Source organism: Polypterus senegalus, chromosome 4 (genome assembly GCF_016835505.1).
Source record: "Polypterus senegalus isolate Bchr_013 chromosome 4, ASM1683550v1, whole genome shotgun sequence".
Lineage (NCBI taxonomy): Eukaryota > Metazoa > Chordata > Cladistia > Polypteriformes > Polypteridae > Polypterus > Polypterus senegalus.
The window spans coordinates 226367724-226392314 of NC_053157.1; the positions used below are offsets into that span (position 1 = coordinate 226367724).

General features: G+C 38.5%; 1 protein-coding gene across 1 annotated transcript; it reads left to right on the top strand.

The window, feature by feature from the left end:
* Nucleotides 1-2407: 2407 nt before the first annotated feature.
* LOC120528865 (perlucin-like protein) lies at nt 2408-12011 on the top strand. The gene is made up of 5 exons (XM_039752943.1): nt 2408-2465; nt 5260-5466; nt 5552-5703; nt 6444-6571; nt 11864-12011. Exons 1-5 carry the CDS (start codon nt 2408-2410, stop codon nt 12009-12011), a joined length of 693 nt encoding a protein of 230 aa, XP_039608877.1.
* The last annotated feature ends 12580 nt before the right edge of the window (nt 12012-24591 follow it).

A 24591-nucleotide genomic window follows, 5' to 3' on the forward strand; every position in this document is an offset into this window, starting at 1 on the left:
TTTAATCCCAAGAACTTTAAATGCACTCAATCAATTGCTCCTTGTAGAACTGTTTGTACTTATAAGTACAATCACCCCACTGTAAACTTGCACTACAGTTATAATATCTCACAACCTGAGCCACTTTATAAAGCGCGATTTACATATGAATATCATTTTTAAGGTGAAATGCAGCAAAATATGTTTGTTAAATTATACACATAAAACTTTAACTTCATTTAAATAATCTATATTCTTCACTGGGAGTGTCGTGAAGGATAGAATAATTAAACATGTACTACTAAGATATTTCAATGTTCTTTAAACGAAGAATTAAGCTTACAGATGGCTTAACGCCTATTACAGAGCTGATTGTGTGGCGATCGGTTACTTGGGGAAAGAAAAGCAAGGACTCTTGCTGAATATAAAACAGAAAGAGAAAATCAACACAGCTAAAAACACTTTCGACAAAAGATAATGCTTGTCATGAGCAAGGCTCATGAAACACATGTTTAATAATGTGCTTTAGCTCCTATCATCATGAAAATGACATCACGATACATCTCAGTATTTTAGTTATTCAGAGAGCTGTAATATCACAAATGTAATGGACTCTGTGTCCAGTTGGAGGAAGAGAGCCAGTTTAAGAAGCAAGTAGTGATTCACACACATAGAACTTAGAAGATCAAATACAAAACAAAGCATTTAACGTCACTTTAATTACGATGTAATTTTGAGAAACTGGTTAATTAAACGATTTTAAGATGAAGTTTATAATGTTCTACTAAATGACAAAATAAACTACGTGATTAAAGTGGAAAATTTGAGATTAAAGTTTGTACTGTGCCTTTTTCTCTGTACCCTAAGCTTTCATATCACCCTCAGACAGTGGGCTTACAACTCTTCTTTTCACGGCAACTTTGATATGTGACTTCTTTTTTATTTCGGCACTGTGCGATTTTGTGAATGTGAGCTTTCAAGTTTCTCCAACACGCTATGTCACTCGATCAACTTCATTTTGTTGATTATACCACGTTTATTTGAACAAATAGTATGTTTTTCCTTTGCCTCCACTTGGTATTCGCTGAAATTCTTATATTTTCCCCGTGCTTTTCCCATTGTCTTTTCACAGAAGGCTGCGCTTAAGGGCGCTTTATATTGATTTGCATATTCAAATAGGCGTAATTCTGGGAGGATTTGGGGCGTTACATAATGCGCGTGCACGAGCGTTAGTTTTCACGCTGATCGGGATTTATGTAGCGGAAGAACGTGGAAGTTGGAGTACGCACAGATTCCTGCATCTGGATTTTTGTGAGTAAGCACATTTCGGCTTTTGTGCTTACGCCATGTTATAGTGCGAGTTCTACGCACGGCGTTATACATGAGGCCCCAGGTGACCTTCCTCCCTGTAATAAGTACATAAGTTTAATATGTCACTGTGCTCTGTACAAAAAATATTTTCTAAATCCACTCACATGTACAGCTAACACAAGGGCAGATTTAGCACACAGGGGCTCAACATTAAGAACTGCTAGGCAAGCATTAGAAGACAAGATAAGGACAACTGTGAATGGGCAACATGCACTATCTCTATGTGTGAGAGTCAGCATGAGATTGGATCTTCGTTTCTTTGTTAGGAATGGCATGATTTACCTAAGTGGGGGCCTGCACATGGAGAAAGAGTATAAAGCCTTGGAACATTGCCCGGCACACCTTTGAAGCTGACAGACGGATGGGAGATAACATCATCCAATCCGGAATATCCTTCCAACGCAGTGACAAAAATGGCAGACTGTATACATCGGGCTCCAACTCCTGAACTGGGTTCTTGTCATGGCTTCCTTTGTCTGTTATGCTACGTAAAACGTCATTAAAGAAAGCTAAGTTATTTTTCCTATATGATTTACCGCCGTTTCACAAAGGGAGGGGTGTCGCCTTTTTATATTATATCTATATAGTTTCAGCTTATGTAACATGCCGCAATTACGAAAGAACTACAATAAGTCAGATATCATGTGTTAGGTTATTGCTTTGCTATTTCTCCAGGTTCAATTGAAGGATTCCTCTTGCATCGGAGTGCATTCTTTCTCTTTTCTGCATGATCCTTTGTCCATGATTTTCTGTGTTTTTCTCAGTTGGTTGCTTTGCTGTGTCACCTGCACCTTCATAGTGAAAAGCAATAGTCTTTCTGGCATAAGAGTTTAGATGCCTGAAATTAAAACTGAGAAATAACTATTTAAGAATTGTGATTTGTGAGTTTAATTGTGTTAGCATACATTCTGCTGAAGTAAGGGTCCTTAAGGGATTAAAGCAGGCCTAATCGACCACTATCAGGCAGAGGTCATGAGTAATTAGATCCAGTGGGCTGTGCGCAGATAGGGAAAGAGGTGCTTTTCTGGGGAGTTAGAGAGCCTAATCACATATGGTAATGACCACACGTATCTCACTTAATGTGCTAAAAGTGTGGATGCTGAAGGCCATACCTGGTATTTAATGACAAATAACTCAATGATTATGCAAAATGTGTGGGAATGATGAGTCAGAAGACATCTTTAAAAACAGTGTCTCCTGCACTCTGCCAAACCAGATGGACAGTCATCAGCATTTCCCACTGAAGACCTGGATGATGATTGTACTGTACCAATGGCCTCTCTTCAGCCTAGCTTTCTAGATATTAATGATTATATATGTAATATATATTGAGAGTCAATCATTATGTACCATATTTCTCTTATCTTAATGTTTGGTTACTGAAGGGATATATTCAGGTTCAGGTACGTCCTGCATTTCTAAAAAAGAACACATTTTCAGGGAGCAAGCACCAGTGGCGGTGACAATGAGGATGAGATGCAGCCTCATACTGAGCTGTTTTCTTTAATGTTAGCTAAGGAGGGACCAACCTATATGTAGGGTGGTTGTTCATGTACCCTCGTGGCTGAGTGAATCAACATCCCGGCTACAACTGGAAGTAGAGCTGGCATCGATGAAATTTTCAGTTGGTAGGACTGAAGCTAGATTTAAAATGCCGGGAAGAAAACATAGCAAGCTAGACAAGAAGTATTGCTTGTGACTGCATTTTATGCGACCTGGCCTTAAGTGTCTGAAGGAGAAGAAAAAGTGGGGAGTTAAAAAGAAATGCTAGTTAAGCATGTGACATCCCTATTAACATAAATTGGAGAACAGCAACACTACTGGCATAGTTATCTGAAATGAGAAACCCACCTCAGAAACACAGGATTTGATCAAATTGGGGGTAGCTAAAGAAGACAGAAAAAAAAGTTAATATTTGTCAAAGAACTGAGTACCCTTATTCAAAATATGGAGGCTACCTTTTGCGAAAGGTGTGTTGTTTGTCTTGTTTGTTATAACTGACCCAGAAATATTTCCTGAAGGCAATAATGTTGCACCGAAAATCCTCTTAGCTCTGGTTTGAAAAGAAATTCCTTTGCTTCAGCTTCGTGAGTCAGTCGGGAATAGAGTTGGATAAGGCTTATCTGAAGAAGAGTGACATAAATTGTATTTGGATTGAGAAAGAGATGAAAGAAGAGCATTGTGTTGTCAAAAAAGAGATTATTGGGAACCGTTATTAATGTGTGTCAGCTGACTAATTGGTCATTTTTAAGTAATTCCCAAATTGGGGGACACCCTAAACCTTTAGAACAGATCATATGAAAATTTTAAATGTGTCTGCAGGTGAACAATACGAAATGAAAAATTTTTCTGAAAAAAATGCTTGAGCAAGTAAATGTAAAATTGTCATTCAATTTTTAAAGCACTGATTCATGGAAGGACACACATGATTGAGTGTGTCACAGATTGCAGAATGTGAAGTGCTCCTCTGCTAATTTAAAAAAAATCACCATGTGGCAATAAGACTCTTGTGACACATCTCAAGCTGCTTCACCGAATGAATGAGCTGTTTTGGGGAAATCTACAAAGCCACCAAGAATATTACAAGTAAAGAAAGATTCTACCAACAAAACACTGGGTTGGACAAGAAATGTATCATCCATCCATTATCCAACCTGCTTTATCCTAACTACAGGGTCACAGGGGTCTGCAGGAGCCAATCCCAGCCAACACAGGGTGCAAGGCAGGAAACAAACCCCAGGCAGGGTGTCAGTCCACCACAACGCGCGCACACACACAGGACAATTTAGGATCGCCAATGCACCTAACCTGCATGTCTGTGGGAGGAAACCCACGCAGACACAGGGAGAACATTCAAACTCCACGCAGGGAGGACCCGGGAAGCGAACTCGGGTCTCCTAACTACAAGGCAGTAGTGATACCCACCGCACCACCATGCCTCCCAGGAATGTATCAAGAAAAAGCAATAATGATTTAAAATTGTTAAAAGAGGGGCTCAGGAGTAAGAGCGTGCTGATTGTTCACAACAAAAATAACAAATCTTTAATTCTAAACCAAACTGTAATGGAACATCCTTTAAGGAAATTAATAGGAACAGAAAATATTTGGGTTTTTCACAATCTGAAAATATATGTAATATTAAGAGACAGGGACTGAAGAAATCATGCAAACTACTTAGAAGCCACAGATATCAAGGGTCTGAGTGTAACCAGAACTGGAAAAGAAAAAAAAAAAACACCATGTGATATTTGTACTTCTTGAATTAAAGTAGGGCAGCACGGTTGTGCAGTGGGTAGCGCTGCTGCCTTGCAGTAAGCAGACCTGGGTTCGCTCCTCGGGTCCTCCCTGTGTGGAATCTGCATATTTTCCCCGTGTCTGCGTGGGTTTTCTCCCACAGTCCAAACATATGCAGGTTAGGTGCATTGGTGATTCTAAATTGTGCCTTGAGGTGGGCTGGCGATCTGCCCGGGGTTTGTTCCTGTGTTGGCTGTGATTGGCCAGCAGACCCTGTGGCCCTGTGCTAGAATAGGACTGGGCTGCCCAGAGGGGACTGGGCAGTCTAATGGTCTGGAATCCTACAGATTTTATTTTTTTCTCCAGCCATCTGGATTTTTTTTTTGTTTTTTCTGTTCACCCTGCCCATTGGACCTTACTCTTATTCTATGTTAATTAATGTTGACTTATTCTGTTTTTCTTACTGTTTTTTTTATTTTTCTATCCTTCATTATGTAAAGCACTTTGAGACTACTTTTTGTATGAAAATGTGCTATGTTGTTGTAGAATATAGCAGACTGGACAATGACTGACTGAATTGCAGTAAGAACACTTCCTTTAAATTAATAAAAACAATATTTTAATGAGATATTACTTTTTATTACTCATTATATTCAAATGACTTGCGTTTTTCAGATTTCACAAAACTTAATGACAAGCAGCAACAGCTAGAAGAGTTAAAGAGTGCACATTACAACTTGACTAACAACTACAGTGAACGTTTGGGAAGTCTAGCTACCTTTCAGTCTCAATATGAAATTCTGAATAAGAGCCATGCTGAACTGTTAGCAAGGTTTAGAAAACTGAAGAGTTTCTTCTGTTCTGTTGAAAGCCTGTCACAAGGTAAGTGATTTACTGCAAAGTGAGTAAAATCCTCAAAATCCTCAAATCCTCATTTTCATATGATATTTAATTTATTTTTCTCCAGGAAAGACATGCCTTGTATGTCCAGAGGGCTGGGTTTTTTTTCAGTCCAAGTGTTACTTCTTCTCCAACAATACCTTGACCTGGCAGTCGAGTCAAGAGCAGTGCCTGTCAATGGGTGGACACCTGGTGATAGTGGAATCTGCAGAGGAGGAGGTACCCACTTTATCCTGATGGAATTGGAATCAATATATTGGAAAAAGGAGGCTGAAAAGATCTTATCAGTTCAGTTTGAATTTGAAAGCAAGGAAAAGGTCAATTTTAAATCAGAACTCAGCAAAATCAGCATTAAAGCTGTATTTGAATTCTACCTCTTGTTGATGCTCTCTGGGTTCATTCAAAATTTCCCAGTGGGGCTGTCATATTTATCATACCTCCATTAGCACTGGAAAGCAGCATATTCCTTGTACATCACTGACACTTGCTTATGTGAGCTGATGTGCTGTATTTTGTATGAAAAGATGGCAAACTTATACTTTTGACAGTTGATTGTGTTAGCAGGGGGAGGGACATTTAAGCAAAAAACAGCTTGAAACACTGAAGAGCCCGAATAGAAATTTGCTTTATTTTACTTTCTGCTAGATTTTTTCTAAGATTAGACAATTCTAACGTCTGGGTTTAGTGTTTTAGTCAAATTGTCCTTTTATTTTGCCAATACTTTAGATTTCTGTTTTCCACCCATTTTAGGGTTTTTCATTTAGAAATTTTATAACGGACAATTTGCTTAATCTTTATCACTTCACAGTATCTTTAGAATTTAACAAAAAATGGAAAACATATTTTATTTTTCCAGGTTTTTATATCTTTCACCATTATGCAAACCTATAAGTGAATACACACAATTGTTTGAGTTTAATTATATAACGCCTGCACCAATTCATTTTTTTTCTTAACAGAGTTTTTTAGAAAATAAAACTAACATCGTGATAGAGAAAAAATCTGGTTATTGGATTGGCCTGACTGATCAGAAGAAAGAAAACCAATTTGTTTGGGTGGACAACAAAACCTTAGACACAAATACTCGGTAAGAAAATGTCTTTAAATTGGGACATCCTGCTTTAAATAAAACCAGCAGCAAAAGAAAATTAGGTAGAAGCAAAGGGTGACAACTACAGATAACCCTTTCCCCTTTTTTTAGGTGACACACCATCTAATTACTTAATTAAATAATATAGGAGAATACATACAAATAAAATATTACTGGCTTTTGACATATTCTTGAATAAAAAATATTTCACAGCTGACATAATTATCATTTGTTGTCAGATATAATCAGTTACATAATAAATCTACTGACTCTTCCTGTAAACCCCACCAAAGATGTGCGCAGTAAATATCCATCCATCCATTTTCCAACCCGCCGAATCCGAACACAGGGTCACAGGGGTCTTCTGGAGCCAATCCCAGCCAACACAGGGCACAAGGCAGGAACCAATCCCGGGCAGGGTGCCAACCCACTGCAGGACACACACAAACACACCAAGCCCAATTTAGAATTGCCAATCCACCTAACCTGCATGTTTTTGGACTGTGGGAAGAAACCAGAGCACCCGGAGGAAACCCACACAGACATGGGGAGAACATGCAAACTCCACGCAGAGAGAACCCGGAGGCGAACCCGGGACTCCTAACTGTGAGGAAGCAGCCCTACCACTGCGCCACCCAAGCAGTAAATATGCCACAATGAACATGCTTTAATTTTGTTGGAATCAAGTGACCATGTTAGTTCTTCTCTTTTAGCTGAACACATACAGTAAATCTTACTCTGCTGTTATAGTATATTCAATAAATTAGCTATGTAGAGTGCAATCACTTAGGTTATGAATATATATTAAGCAAATGAACCTCATCATAAATGCATATCTTGGAATTCTGAACTGCATCACCAAAAACACACGACATATACACATGTAGATGTTGTAACTGTGAAATGGCTCTTTTATCTTTACCTCATGCTGATTGAGGTAACTGCATGCTACAAGCTAATTCTTCACCTTGCTAAAGACCAGTGCTTCAGATCTAGGTAGTTAAGAATACAGAAAGCAGAGGCTCATCATATGTTTCCCCCTAACATGCATGCTATATCTCAGTATTAGCAAACTCCATCAATTTCTACTATCCACTGTCACATTGTTCAGCATTACTAACAGCAAGCCAAGTACAAATACCTGCATGTAGCTCTTATTAATGGCTCTCCTTAAAAAGCTAATAGCCTCTATCTTCAAAAAGCCAGATAGTCTGGGCCCCTCAAACAACCTTCTTGCCTCTCCAGCTTGTGAAGCACTCGCAGACAGTTTAGTTCCTACCTAAACTGTGTGGACCTGTTGTGAATGCTGAGTGATGTATAACACCATAACATGTTTTTAAAATATATTTTCAAGGGTCACCTCAATCTGGATTTGCAGAAGGTCAAATGTGGGGTTATTTATCACAATTAGATAGATATTAGATTTAAAATAAAGATAAAAAAATCCAGTTAGGCTTATAAATATCAAGTTGGTTAAGTCTGCAGATGATACTCAAATACTGTAGGTGCAATGTCAGATAATCTAGAATCATTCAAGAGACATTTGGCAGATTAAATGTCCATCCGTCCATTATCCAACCTGCTATATCCTAACTACAGGGTCACGGGGTCTGTTGGAGCCAATCCCAGCCAACAAACCCCAGGCAGGGCACCAGCCCATTGCAGGGCACACACACATCCCAAAGACAATTTTAGGATCGTCAATGCACCTAACCTGCATGTCTTTGGACTGTGGGAGGAAACTGGAGCACCCGGAGGAAACCCACACAGACATGGGGAGAACATGCAAACTACATGCAGGGAGGACCCAGCAAGTGAACCCGGGTCTTCTAACTGCGAGGCAGCAGTGCTACCCACCCAACCACCATGCCACCCTGCAGATTAAATGTAATTATTTAAATATAAGTATTGCACATAAGAAGTAAAAAAGGTTATATTTGAATATGCAATCTGTGGTTTAAAACTTGAAAGCATTCCTTATGAGAGTAGTTAATCGTCACTATCTACATATAGGCAGTGTAAAGAAGCCATTAAGAAGATTAAAAGGATGTTAGGTTGTATATCACAATATGAACAGTACAAGTCAAAGGAGTTTATGCTCAAAGTTATACAACATATTGGTGGGGCCACACCTGAAGTACTGTAGTCTCAATGTTACACACAAACAAACAAACATAGCAGCACTAGAGAAAGTCCACAGAAGAGTGGCTTGGCTGAATGCAAAATTACAAAATACACGCAATGGAGAAAGACTGAAGGAACTAAACAGAGATCAGGAGGTGACATGACTGACATGTTTAAAATTATGAAAGGAATGAGTACAGTGGAGATCACCTGTTACTTTAAATTTAACTCTTCAGTAAGAAAACAGATGGAAACTTACTAAGGGTAGGTGTCACACACATTTTTGAAACCGTTTCTTCAAACAAAAGAAGCACACACTTATGGATTAAATAGTACAGAGTGACTTTGGTGACTTTCAAAACTTGACTGGATTTTGCTTTGGAGAAATTATGGAAGAAGAACTAGGAAAATTTGTTGGGCTGAATATCCTGTTCTCATCAAAATTAATCTTGTGTTCTAGTGTCCCCTTAATACTAGTGACAATAGTAGAATACAAACAACAAACAATTAATACAAACACATGCAACAAATAAAAGATCATACATCAAACATACTTTCAGATGAGAGATAAATTTAAAGATAAATATATAAAAATGTGACAGGGTAGAGCCAGGTAACTTTAGGACAGTAAGTTTAGCATGCATCACAGGTAAATGAATGGGTGGAATTATTAAGGGAAAGGCTGGGCAATACATGGCAAGAACAGGAGTTTTATTGAGCAGTCAGCATGGGTTCAGAAGACGGATGTCATATTTAACCAACAGCCTGGAATTCTAGAAGGAAGCAACAAAAGGATATGATCAAAGTGGAGCTTATGATATTACTTATCTGGATTTTTGGAAAGAATGTGATAAGGTTCCACATAAGAGGTTAGGTATCAAACTAAAAGAACTGGGAGTTTGGGGTGGTGTTTGTAGATTGTAAGATGGCTCAGGCATAGGAAGTAGGGGGTTATGGTGCAAGGGACTGTATCAGACTTGGCTGGCGTTAAGAGTATGATCCAGCAGGGGTTGATGCTAGGGCCACCAGTATTATAAACATATATAAATAATTTGGATTAGAATATACTATAGGTAACAAGCTGGTTAAGTTTGCAGATGGTACCAAGCTAGGAGGATTAGCACATAATCTATGATCAGTTGAGTCATTACAGAGAGACTTGGACACCATGCCGGCTTGGGCAGATTAGTGGCACATGAAATTTAATGTCAGTAAATGTAAAGTATTAAATATAGAAAGCAAAAAATGTTAGGGTTGAATACATAATGGGAAGTCTGAAAATCGAGAGTACACCTCATGAGAAGGATTTAGGAGTCATAGTGGACTTGACACTATGAACTTCCAGACAGTGTTCAGAAGACATTATGAAGGCTAACCGAATATTAGGTTATAAAGCACAATGTGTAGAGTACAAGTCACAGGAGGTTCTGCTCAAGCTTTATAACACACTGGTGAGCCCTCATCTGGAGTACTGTGTGCAGTTCTGGTCTCCGGGCTACGAAAAAGACATATCAGCGCTAGAAAAGGTCCAGAGAAGAGCGACTAGGCTGATTCCAGGGCTACACAGGATGAATTATGAGCTAAGATTAAAAGAGCTGAGCCTATACAGTTTTAACAAAAGAAGGTTAACAGGTGACATGATTGATGTGTTTGGATTTAGATTGTTATTTTAAAATGATTTCTTCAAGAACACAGGAACACAGCTGGACATTTTTAAGGGTAAATTTCACACAAACATTAGGAAGTTTTTCTTTACACAAAGAACCATAGAACAAGGAATAAGATACCAAGTAGTGACATGGACAGATGGACTTTGGGATTTTCAAAACTCGACTTGAAGTTATTTTGGAGGAAATAAGTGGATAGGACTGGTGAGCTTTGTTGGGTTGAATGGGCTGTTCTCATCTAGATTGTTCTAATGATCTAAATGATACACTCAGGTAGTTGTCCATATATTTTTGTTACGCAGAATGTGCAATTACTGTACTTTGTTATTTCATAGTGCATCTTTGCAAAGTTTTTTTGTTTTAAGTTATATTTTGCTTGTTCAATTCCTTTCTTTGCTGTTTTTAAATGTGTTAGATAACTATACTCTACACACTACTACTACTACTACTACTACTACTACTACTACTACTACTACTGCTGCTGAAAGATCTTTATTGTTTAAAGTGAATTTGTACCAAATATTTAAAATGGTTCACAGTCCTTTACCTAAAATTAAATTTTAATATTGGAACACCAACAGTATAAACTGTTACAGGTATACAAAGCAGGACTGTGCAGACAAGAGCAGCCCTAATTACTAGCATGGTATATAAGACAAAGCACTGTCTCATCAGGCCAGAGAAAATTTTTTCTCATACTCTTAGTGTCCTTTAATCTGTTCTCTACCTATTACTCAAGAGTTGCTTCCTCCATTAACACCTGTTTGACGGTGTACTGCTGAGAAGGTAGTCCTTCCAACAGGTTATTCCATATCAGCAGAAGACTTCTGAAGCTCTATTGAAGTGATTATTGGTCATCTTCCTAACCAAGACCTGTCAGTTTGTTCAAGACAGCCAACTAAAGAGTCCAGATAGTTCCAAACGTCTTCCATTCTATGATTATGGAGGACACTGTGCTCCTGGGAACCCTCAAAAGTTTAGAAATGGCTTCAGTCCCTGCTCTTATCTATACCTCACCACAGTTTGATCATGGAGGTTTGCAGACAGTTCTTTGGACTTCATGGCTTGGCAAACAGCATGAACTGTTGACCGTATACACAGGTATATGTGTGACTTTCTAAACAATGTCCAAACAGTTCAGTTTGCCATAGGTGGACTCCAATCAAGCTCTCGAGACATCTCAAGGAGAATTAAAGCAAACATGATGCACCTAGCCACAATTTGGAGTGCCACAGCAAAGGGTCTGAATACTTACAGAAAGAGAGACTTCAGTTTTGCAGGCATTTCTTAAAACTTTGTCATTACGGGCTATTGATTGTAGATTTATGGGCAAAAAAGGTAAATATATCCATTTAAATTTAAATCTACAACACAATAAAAGGCACAGAAAGTGAAGTGTTCAGAATACTGTCTGAATTCACTGTTTGTGGGTTAATTTACATAAAATGTTTGTTTGATTAGATCAGGTGAGGGACTGATCGCTGTTCATTTGTTTCAGGTTTTGGGAACCAGGAGAGCCTGGCGGTGACAGTAAAGAAAACTGTGTGCAGATATGGGCAATCCTACAGCAGAAACGTTGGCATGACTTTAATTGTGAATCTGTAGCAAAAAGGATCTGTGAGACCAATGCATTTCTATTTCTTTAACTGCTATCTGACTGATCATTTTCAAACATAATGAGGATCATTTCAGTAGTAATTTAAGCAGCTGTTACTTTGTGAAGGGGGTAGAATGTTACCTCACCTTTTCGGGTATCGCACTGTTTCAGCTTTTCCTCCAACTCTCTAAGGGTTACTTAAACATCAGTATTTGTGGGAAACCATCAATGTGGATCACAGGTTCTCATAGACTTCTTTTTTTATTCTTATATTATTCCAATAAAGTTTGTTTTTCACATTTTAAACTGTTGCCTACAGAAACTATGAACCGCACAATGAAAAAATTATTGGATAACTCTTATCTCATACGTACGCGATAATATCTTACATATGGGATACTTTTATATAAGTACAAGCTGTTTTCATGTACTTATGGCATACTTTAACACACATACAAGATACTTAAATTAAAAAAAGTGACAAAAGTACACTTTGAGTATTCTGTATGTATTTGAAAACATCTCATACTTATGTAAAAGTATCCTGTACATGTGTGATATTTTCATGTACGTACAGGATAGGGGTTATCCTATAAGATTTTTCATTGTGTAGTTCAGAGTTTCTGTAGTTGCCCTTCTGAAGGTTGTAATTTAACACCAGCCTCACTTTTGAAGCCTGTTTTCTTATTTGAAACTGTTCTCCTTTAAGTTTGGCAAGTTTCCCTATCACTGCTATAGAGAATCACCCTAATAATGTAGATGTGATGCTGCATTACTGTATAAGTAGAGTAAAGTAAGGTGTTTTAAATTATATGCTAGTTACAACACACCTTTTATCACTTGTGATTTTTTTTTGAATTAGCTACAAAACATTGGTAATTTGTGTTTTTTCTTCAGCAGTTACATTTTTCTTTTCACTTTGTCAAAAAGCATGCTTTTTTCAACAGTCTTAAAGGTGCTGTTTATTTTATTTTTGTTCATCTTGCAGTATTTTTATGCTTGACACAATGTGCTGTTTATTATATATTTTATAATCAATGTTTAACTTTTAAAGACACTTCCCAGTGTTTATAGTGCTGTCTCATTAATTCACTTGCATTGTCATACTTTATAATGGTTGTTTGAAATTGTATTCTTATCTAACAAGCTACTGTATTTGTGAGACTTTACTTAATGAGAAGTGATTTGTTAAATAAAGATTTATTATACAAAAAATCCTTTTTGAATTTCTTCAAAATTTCTCATATTTTGCACAGTTTCGAAGATGGTATATTACACTTTCTGTGTAGGATGATGTCAAAAAGCGTGTACTTTTTAATTACTGTAGGAACATTGCTCACTGGCCTTCTAAATGTTTTATCTCTCTGCTGTTTTCAACCAAATGCATGACAAAAATACAAATTTAGCCATCCTGTCTGAATCACATCAATACACCTAAACCACACTTCTTGTTCATTTCTTATAGCCTCCTGTTCTACACCACCAGCTTTCTGTTCACCCTTCTTTGCATCATGGACGAAGTGCCTCATGGGTGTGGCTCTCTGAATGGAGTATGCGAATCTCCTGGTTAATGCATTGATTTTCTAGATAATTGTGGACTGATTCTTGATGGACTGCTCCTGACACTGCAGTGAAGTAGGATGATTTGTGGAGAAGCATGATAATTGCCATAATCATCATCATTAACATATAACAGCACAGTGAATTTGGCTTAACAGCTTCCCTATCGCCAGCAACTTAATCCAACCCTTTGAAAACACAGTACCTAGAATTCCCAGAACCAATTAAACGTTTCCTCTCAGTATAATGAAGTATTGGTTCAACACTCTAGTCCTGCCATATTAATTAACTCCATTTCTGTAATCTGTTCACCTGTTTTATTTTGACACTAGAATCCCTGAATCCTACAAAAAAAAAATTCATAATCCCGAGCCACCTTACAATGCATCCAGGAAAGTATTCACAGCGCATCACTTTTTCCACATTTTGTTATGTTACAGCCTTATTCCAAAATGGATTAAATTCATTTTTTTCCTCAGAATTCTACACACAACACCCCATAATGATAACGTGAAAAAGTTTACTTGAGGTTTTTGCAAATTTATTAAAAATAAAAAAACTGAGAAATCACATGTACATAAGTATTCACAGCCTTTGCTCAATACTTTGTCGATGCACCTTTGGCAGCAATTACAGCCTCAAGTCTTTTGAATATGATGCCACAAGCTTGGCACACCTATCCTTGGCCAGTTTCGCCCATTCCTCTTTGCAGCACCTCTCAAGCTCCATCAGGTTGGATGGGAAGCGTCGGTGCACAGCCATTTTAAGATCTCTCCAGAGATGTTCAATCGGATTCAAGTCTGGGCTCTGGCTGGGCCACTCAAGGACATTCACAGAGTTGTCCTGAAGCCACTCCTTTGATATCTTGGCTGTGTGCTTAGGGTCGTTGTCCTGCTGAAAGATGAACCGTCGCCCCAGTCTGAGGTCAAGAGCGCTCTGGAGCAGGTTTTCATCCAGGATGTCTCTGTACATTGCTGCAGTCATCTTTCCCTTTATCCTGACTAGTCTCCCAGTTCCTGCCGCTGAAAAACATCCCCACAGCATGATGCTGCCACCACCATGCTTCACTGTAGGGATGGTATTGGCCTGGTGATGAGTGGTGCCTGGTTTCCTCCAAACGTGACGCCTGGCATTCACACCAAAGAGTTCAATCTTTGTCTCATCAGACCAGAGAATTTTGTTTCTCATGGTCTGAGAGTCCTTCAGGTGCCTTTTGGCAAACTCCAGGCGGGCTGCCATGTGCCTTTTACTAAGGAGTGGCTTCCATCTGGCCACTCTACCATACAGGCCTGATTGGTGGATTGCTGCAGAGATGGTTGTCCTTCTGGAAGGTTCTCCTCTCCACAGAGGACCTCTGGAGCTCTGACAGAGTGACCATCGGGTTCTTGGTCACCTCCCTGACTAAGGCCCTTCTCCCCCGATCACTCAGTTTAGATGGCCGGCCAGCTCTAGGAAGAGTCCTGGTGGTTTCAAACTTCTTCCACTTACGGATGATGGAGGCCACTGTGCTCATTGGGACCTTCAAAGCAGCAGAAATTTTCTGTAACCTTCCCCAGATTTGTGCCTCGAGACAATCCTGTCTCGGAGGTCTACAGACAATTCCTTTGACTTCATGCTTGGTTTGTGCTCTGACATGAACTGTCAACTGTGGAACCTTATATAGACAGGTGTGTGCCTTTCCAAATCATGTCCAATCAACTGAATTTACCACAGGTGGACTCCAATTAAGCTGCAGAAACATCTCAAGGATGATCAGGGGAAACAGGATGCACCTGAGCTCAATTTGGAGCTTCATGGCAAAGGCTGTGAATACTTATGTACATGTGCTTTCTCAGTTTTTTTATTTTTAATAAATTTGCAAAAATCTCAAGTAAACTTTTTCATGTTGTCATTATGGGGTGTTGTGTGTAGAATTCTGAGGAAAAAATGAATTTAATCCATTTTGGAATAAGGCTGTAACATAACAAAATGTGGAAAAAGTGATGCGCTCTGAATACTTTCCGGATGCACTGTAAATTCCTTCACACCTCACCATCAGCGTCTTTTGTTTTGCAAATGTGTGGATTAGCACAAGCAGCAAGCAGCCTGCTATCTCATTACCCCCCACCAACAGAGTTCAACTCTGGCAAAAAGGTTCTCTAAGCTCAACGCTCTTTTTCTGAATGTGAGGTGCCTGGAGTTGCATATGGTAAATAAAATATCATTATAATAATATCGTAATACATGAATTTCATGTGTGTTTGGTGTCTATAACAACATGTTTAAGTGTAGGATGAAAGGAAATACCAGGCAAGAAATGTTGATCATTTAGCTAAAACAGAAACTTTTAACATGTTATACTAATAATAACACAAAGCGTACAGTATAATGTGTGAAGACTTTAGTCCAAATATCAAATAAACACATGTGCTTTTATTCAAGAATATAACCAAAGGGAACAAAATAAGCTCAAATGTCAATCGATATGCATTCTTGGATGTTGCAGAGGTAAGAACTGCTGCCTTATAACGAAAAGGTTCTGGGTTCAAGTCCAGGCACTCTGTATTTTGAGTAGTGCGCTGCTATTATTATTACTATAAGAAACACATACATTTGATTTGAGTCTGTAACACCCGTCTAAATTTTAGCTGCTTGTAAAAGTTGGCACTTGTTTTTTTCAAGATTGAAAAAAAAAAAATGTTCAAATGGCATAGTGTTTTCAAATAGTGACGTTTTTATGTATGCATGTGTGTGTTCATGCGCGAGAGAGGCAGAGAAAGATTTGATCTCATTCAAGTGGTTACTGGAATATAAAATAAACAGTTTTGCAAAGGTATAATAAAACAAGTGTGCTTTTATTCAAGAATAAAACTGAATAGCAAAAAATTCAAGTGACAACAAGATACCAAGAAGACATGATTCACCGGCGTTTGTGTGTCTGCTTATATCCCTTCAGTGATATCTTTTACAGGTAGCAAAACTTTACACCGTCTGTTACAGACTCAGATCAAAGGCTTCTTCTTTTTGGGCACATCCATTATCAGCATGGCACTGCCAGATCTAAACACTAGTACAGTTCTGCCTTTGTGCAGAAATGGCTCCATAACCTTTATGATCACAGAATCAGAAAGTCTTTGCCCTGGGTTAAAACTCAAAACACAGTTCTCAACAAATGTTGCCAGATGTCAGAAATCGCAGCAAATCTGTCATCTGTACATAAAACCACTGCTGCAGTTTGGTCTATCTCAGAATCAACTCTACTCTCATTGAATAATAAGACCCCAAAGTTCTTAAACTTCTCTTATTTCCAGGGAAGAAACATGACCACAAACTTGAATGTGGTGATTCTCATCCTAACTGTATCACATTCAGCAGCTTTTATGACTACGTAAATATTGTTAACTTTTCATGTCTTAAATACATTTTTCTCATTCTAGCTTTTTTATTTTTTTATGAAGGTTTCAAAAGTTAGAGTACTGAAATCTACAGTATCATTACTTATATGTTCTATTTTGTTTAGGACCATGTTTAGTATTATTATTTTTTAATTTTTTGTTGATGCCATTTCAACACGTGATATTCCAAGACAGTGTTTGCAAACTTCCTTTAAGATGTATAGAAAAGTATCTCTCTAGATTTATATTATTTTTGACTACAGATTTTGCCTCACATTGTAGATATTGACTGTCATTTTACTGCCTTCTTGGTTTTGGCTTTCACTTTGTTTTCTCAAGTGATATTCATCTGCCAGTCCATTCTCTCTTGTCCTTGTGGCCTACCTATTTTTCATCCTGTAACAGTACAGCTGCTAACCTGTTAAGGGTGTACACAAGTGATCACTGGATTCTTGCTATGATTATTGATGTCTTGAATCCCTGTATATATTTCCTTTTTACTCTGTGCATTTATCTTCTTTTCGTACTGATATTTTTTAACATTATTTTTGTGACTTCACCCCACCACCATTTTATAGATCATTTTTGGGTGTACACTGCTGTTTCTGATTTTTCCACTCATCTGAGGCTATTTAAGTTGCCATCATGCTAGTCCTAGTGTCCTTGATTCTGGATACATAACCAAACCTTCAAGTGTGTGCAGTGGCGCTTATTTCTAACTTCACGGCCTAATGTTTTCCATTAATTGGACAATGCTTTTGAATAATGTGTTAGCCTTTGAATATCCGTAGTGCTAGCTCATGACTAAGAGTTTTGGTAAATGCTTTGGGCTGTTATTTTATTTTGGAATATGGCTGTGTCTTGGATTTGATCACTGTTCTTTTTGATTTCATGGTTTACTGCTGTTTAGGCCTGTCTTTTATGTTGTCCTTTTAGGCAGAACACCTTTGATACCAAAAGGATAATATGATCTGCAAGGGGCAAAAATGCTACCAAATGGTTCTTGATTCTCTTAATACCTTGACTAATGCCAAGATATCCATCCATTTTCCATCCCATTGAATCCAAACACAGAGCCAATCCCAGCCAACACAGGGCACGAACCAGTCCCGGGCAGGGAACTAACCCACCGCAGGATACACACACCCACCACACACTAGGGACAATTTAGAATCGCCAATCCACCTAACCTGCATGTCTCTGGACTGTGGGAGGAAACCCACACAGACACGGGGAGACCATGCAAACTCCATGCAGGGAGGACCTGGGAATTGAACCTGGGTCTCCTAACTGCAAGGCAGCAGTGCTACCACTGCGCCACCGTGCCATCCACCAAGATATCCTGACCATTACATTCATGAACAGGGGATAATTAAAGATAAACTCCTGGTCCACAAATACCAAGTACTCAAATACAATTTTTATCATGCAAATACAGAAAGACAAACCCATATTCATATAGAACCTTCCACATCATACCACATGGTATATGGTCATATTTCCAAGTCCATAAGGCAGATTTACACAGGATTGACAAAGTCCTATGACCCCTCATGTACCTGAAGAAGGGCAAAGAATTGGCCCACTATTACAATGTCAGGATAGAATCCCTCTTGCTCCTCTTAATTCTGAGGTTCAAGTCTAGAACACACTAGGAATAGGCTTTACCAGATAACACCTTCATTATTGGAGCACAACCTCTTGTTTTCCCTTTTTAAAATAGGAATCACAAACTTATTCTGCAAGTACCAGGTCACTGTTCCTGACTTCCAGGCAATACTCAAGAGTGGCACTAGCTAAAACACTCCATAGCTTTCAATGATTTTAGCACTTCAAGTTGACTACATCTAACCTTTTGCCCTTGCCACAATTGATCTTTCTATTAAATGTATTAACCTTGGCCACAGAGACGAACATGAACTGAACCCATGTTTCCGGTACTCTCTTTTCTGATGAGAGCACATTAATTGGCATGTCTGCTTTGACATCTGTGTTTCCTCACCCTGAAGACCATTCTCATTCTCTATGCTCCCATCAAAATTTCACCTAAATAAAGACCTACTGTAAGTTTTGCCCACTGACATTACATTACCATTTTGGCCAGCCAGTACCTTTCAGATGTATGTGGATATCATCCTGCTAACAATTAACAAAAGGCATCTTTTTTCAAATTCATATTATCAACTCAATAGTTTTCTAGAATTTCTGCAATGCCAGTAACCAACAGCATTTTGGCCAAGTCTCATTACAGCTTCCTTCATTACTGAGGTCACAAACATGGTCCAGTCAGAGTTGAAACTGTTTCATATGGGTCTTCTATACTTGTGTAGCAGGTGCTTCAGCTTCATCAGTCTTAGCCAACTCGCCACTGAGTGCTGATCAATAGATGAAGTTGATTATTCACTACTAGCAGGTGCTTCTAGGGGCATTTTTGTTGTTCGAACATGTGTTATGGAAAATATGTGACAAAATATATAATAATCTAGTGGCAGAATATGACCAGGAAAGATGTTCCTCTGAATAACACTCTGAGTAACTCCAAGTATTTTCATTATTCACCATATGAGGGCTGACAGCTGCCAGTAGGATGGTATCCTTTCAAGTACAAAGCCAGTATATATACGGAGTCTAACTTCACTGAATGTTTGTTTGGTACAAACAGTCAAAAGTTTACCATCCCCAACTTGAAGTTGCATTTAGCAACCCTCTTACCAAAATAAACTTAAATTGTAAGGCACCACAGCCTCTCAGAGTCACTCATGTGAGACAATTCATGAGTACAGAATGGCCACACTTGATCAAAAAGTTTGGGTCCAGAGCAATTTTTATGTGAAGAGGTCTGACTATAGTAACTTTTTTTCAACATCCTGCATGAATATTGGTTACTTCTAATTAAGAGAAGTCACATTTTACATCTCCAGTTTTAAATCCCAAGATCTAGTATGCCTAGATCCATCCCTCCTGACCTGCACCTTGCAGATACTGAGCCCACATGGAAGTTCCACACAGCTTTTTTAGGATAAGCCAACTGGGTTCCATCGGTCAACTAGCTACCAGGCACTTGCTGGTCAACAGTACTTCCGGATCTGAGTCCAGGAGTGTGTCCCTGTATCCATGTTCTGTGCAAGAATCACTTTGGTTTAGTCAAAACATTCATGAGGGTCAGTTATGAATTGTTCTTTGTCTGGCCTCCTCATTTAAACCAATATATCATGTACTCATTTAGATCAATATGCCATAACTAACTCTTAAAACAACTGAAGATTTATTCTTCTTATAGGATAATACTTTTCAAATACAGTAGTACCGATATCCTTAATATATTAGCTGTCTTTATCCTAACTACTAGGTTACAGTCAATAGTTCTCAAAATAAATGTAGGTGTACCTATGGTTTTTGTTCTTGTTGATTCCAGTAGACATTACCCCGGGTAGGGGAGGTTATGTCATTGGGGCAGGAACTGAAAGTGATGTTGTCAGAACCAGAAGTGATGTCCTCCAGTCCTGGAGGTTGGACTGCTGATGAAAAAGAGAGAGGATTAGTGTGCCCTGTCATCCCCTGGTCTGGCATGGAATTATCCCTTTTTGAAGCCTTCACCTCCTCCCACGTGTGTTTCAATAATGAAAGATTATAAAGAGCAAAAATTAAATAAGGAAAATAAAGTAATTTCCTAAATCCTTGCTAGTGAGGATCAGGGCAGCCAGTGTGTCCCATATTAGTGGAGTTGGAGGGCTCAGAGAGTTGAACAGCAACTGTGTGAGTTTTGAATTTATGATGCTGGCACTTTAAGATATAATGAATTAATAGCTAACCTCTTAGAGAGGTTTTTAGATATTTTTAAATAAGTGTGTGAGAAGCTATGAGGTTCTCACATATTTCAACAAATACTGTACAAAAAGAAATTCTGAAATTCCTCTGTTTTTTCACTTCATTGCTCAGTTACTTTTGAGAGGGAAACATAGCAAAGAAGATGCTTAACTCAAACATGTATGAAATAAAGAAAATGTCTATCAAATCATTTTTGTCTGGAAAATTCTAGTTGACAGTTAATTAGTAGCTAAGTTCCTAGGACCTTGCCTGTGTGGTGACTGCAGAAAGGTTTTGGCAAATCTAACTCATTTTATTCTTATAAAGTACCTTTACACTTATAAATCCATCATACTGTATTGTACTGTAAATGTAATGTAATAAAAATTAAAGAAAATAGTACAAACCCAGAACTTGCTGATATAAGGCTTCATACTTATTGTGTGTGAATGATTTAGAATGAAAATGTTCTAATGGTAGCGTGCAAGGCAGATGTTCTTTTTTTTTTTTTTTTTACCGTGTCCTGTTCGGCTGTGAAGCAATCAGAATTGATGTCTGAATGCTGGCGACTAGCCTTACAGTTTTTCTCTCAGGTGGAGCGTTACAGCTTCTGCTGACGTCATGCCTGATACCAAAACTTTATTAAAAATATTTTTAGATGTTTTTAAGATTCGAACCGGACACGGAGACAAAAGTGAAAGAAAAAGAAGAGAGAGAAGGAAGAGATGGAGGTAAAGGGGGAATGGGGGGGTTTTCGTATAGAATAAACAATAAATCAACCAGAATCCGCTTCTAGACCTGCAGAAAGAGGGGGACCACAAGACAAAAACATTGCTGCATCAGCTACATGAAGATATATAAAAGTAAAAATGTTTGCTGACAATCATACAGTAATTATTACTAAGGTATTTAGGGCCAACCACAACCTTAGATCATGTGCTGAAGATGTCCAAGTCATACTTATGAAATCACCATGTGAGCACCTGTGTGTGTACGCACGCTTGTATGTGTAAGGTTTCTCTATAGGAGCATCCAATAGTGAGTGTGAAGGGGCACAGACCTGCCCCCAAAAACGTGCGGAAGATGGAGGGAGTTCCAAGCCCAGCGATCCAGAGGTCACCCCAGAGCGCGGAGACCCCAGGGAGGCCGTCACCAGAGAAGCCCCAACCCCCACTCGAGAGGCAGATGTTCTGCCACTATGCTAGTGTGCCACTCACTTATATATCATGTACTTTGCAAATATAAATACAGCATATTTAAGTTGATAACATTCCAAACAATTAAAATTTTACAAATATTTTTATCTTGTTATATGTTAGTATTTATAAGTTAAATTATGACATGGGCAGAAATCACATCATCCAACCAACTTGATTAAGTTACCACAGCATCATTTTTTGTTTTTTATCAATGAATCAATGAGATTTAGTTCAAATTCTTTACAATAGTAAGCTATTATGATCGTGTCAGAACAACTTACTAAACAATCGTTATATTGCACAAAGTTTAATAAAATCATTCATTTTTATATTTTAACCTTGCATTCATGCTTTACTTAAGCATTGACTGAAGATCTCTTGAATTATTTTTTAGAGTGAAGGCTGAACATCATTTAATTAACATCTTTACTGAACATGTGAGGTTAGAAGATATGACACAAAGTTTTGTGATTACAATACTCACCACTGCTTAAGAAACTGTGGACAGGCAAGGAGCCCACAGTAACAAACTAACAGTCGATAACTGTACACCTACAAGCAGCCTAAGATTAACAGAACACCAGTATTACATTTAAGAAACATCAGCAGTGCCATTTGGAAGTTGTAGGAAAGTTGCTATTTAAGCTTAACCATCCATCGCAAATGTTTTTCATTTTTTTTATTTATCAGGTGTTTACACTTTCAAAGAATTCTTGGTGACAAATAGAAATTCTTCTTTCATCTCATTATATTACTGTATTAAGTCTCTGCCATATTAGAAAAAAATGAAATAGCTACTTACTTTTTTTACTTATCTCTTATCAAATACCTCAAATGACGTGTGTGACGCCCTGGGATCAAGACTGAATAAAAGGCTGGAGGAGCCTTGCTGGAGTTACAATACAATACAATACAATACAGTTTATTTTTGTATAGCCCAAAATCACACAGGAAGTGCCGCAATGGGCTTTAACAGGCCTGCCTTTTGACAGCCCCCCAGCCTTGACTCTCTGAGAAGACAAGGAAAACTCCCAATAAAAACCTTGTAGGGAAAAATGGAAGAAACCTCGGGAAAGGCAGTTCAAAGAGAGACCCCTTTCCAGGTAGGTTGGGCGTGCAGTGGGTGTCAAAAGTAGGGGGTCAATACAATACAATATACAGAACAGAACAATTCCTTGAGACAGCATAATAATAAAAATTTTAGAAGTACGGTTTAACAGTAGATGATGACATAATTAGGTTTGGATATTTTTAGAGTCCTGGAGACCTCATCCATTAAGCTGCCTCCCCATTTGGCCATGCCACGGCTGAAACGTTGCTCCGATGAAAGGACCCCTCTTTCCCATGATTCCTGTGATCCTCCATCAGGGATGACTTTACCATAGGCAGGCAAACAACTTGGCAGGTGGGCCGTGGCATCAATGGCCACATTTGGGTACCGAGAAAAGAAACAGAATAGGTGAGGGTTAGTATTCAAATATAATTATCATGTTACTTATGTTATAGTGTTAATGACTAACAACAGAGATGCAGTATGTACAGTTAATCAGCAGCTCTAGTCAGGATATGCTAAACTGAAGTAGTGAGTCTTCAGCCGGGATTTAAAGGCTGAGACTGAGGGGGCATCTCTTATGGAAGCAGGAAGACCATTCCACAGTTTAGGGGCCCTGTAACTAAAAGCTCGACCTCCCACTGTTATTTTATTAATCCTTGGAATCCTAAGCAGACCGGCATCTTGAGATCTTAATGTGCGCTCAGGTTTGTAAGTCATGATAAGTTCAGACAAGTAAGCCGGACCTTGGCCATTTAATGCTTTACGACTGAGTTCACGACATTAATAACAAGCTGGACATCCCTCAATAATATCTTAGTAACACTTCAGTTTAGCTGCTTCAAAAATCACTCATTTACACTTATGACTCAAGATCTTAACATACACATCTTTTTGTCTTCATAACATTTGTAACACATCAGTAGATGGGTTATTCATCTCTGTGCTGTGCGGAGTATTGACATGATGATAAAATGACTTGTTAATATGAAGGATTCGCATTGGCGTATACACAGTCTTTAAACAAAAGTCATGCCTCCATCTGACCATTACACAGAACATTCACAACATGTAAATGGATATTTTATCAGGCTATTTAAAGGAATTGCTTGCTGTGAATCAGCTCCTCATCTAGCTACAGAGCAGCTCTGCAGAACTAGTTAGTGAGGAGCGTGGAAGGCAGAAGCTCATCATTTTGAACATACAGTAAAACAGTGTTCCAGTGCAGCTTGCACACTATGATATCCCAGTGTTCACAATCTCCATCACTTTCTGCTATCCATTGTCTTATCGATCAGCATCACTAACACCAAAGCAGGCACTAATGCCTGTGTGGAGCTCAAGGTTATGCTTGTTCTCTGAAAGTCTCTGGCCTCTTTTTCAAAAACGTCTGATTCAAAGAACACATTTCCATTTCTATTCAGACTGTACAAGCTACAATACTTTTCTTGCATAACCAGTTGCGGGCACTCAGCGATGTAGAACACCATATTATGTTTTAAAAACTTGTTCTCTGGCGCTCTCCCAGTTTAGATTTTCAGACATTCGGGTTTTCCAAGCAAGTGATGTTAGAAGCGGTGATCCTAAGAGGTCAGTACTGAAGGCGCTCCCCTTTTCAACGAATATGCCCATGGAATA

Coding starts and splice junctions, on each gene's coding strand:
- LOC120528865 (XM_039752943.1), top strand. CDS start 2,408: ATGACCACACGTATCTCACTTAATGTGCTAAAAGTGTGGATGCTGAAG. Junction 5,704..6,443: donor TGGAATCTGCAGAGGAGGAG/GTACCCACTTTA, acceptor TTTTCTTAACAG/AGTTTTTTAGAAAATAAAAC. Junction 6,572..11,863: donor ACCTTAGACACAAATACTCG/GTAAGAAAATGT, acceptor CATTTGTTTCAG/GTTTTGGGAACCAGGAGAGC.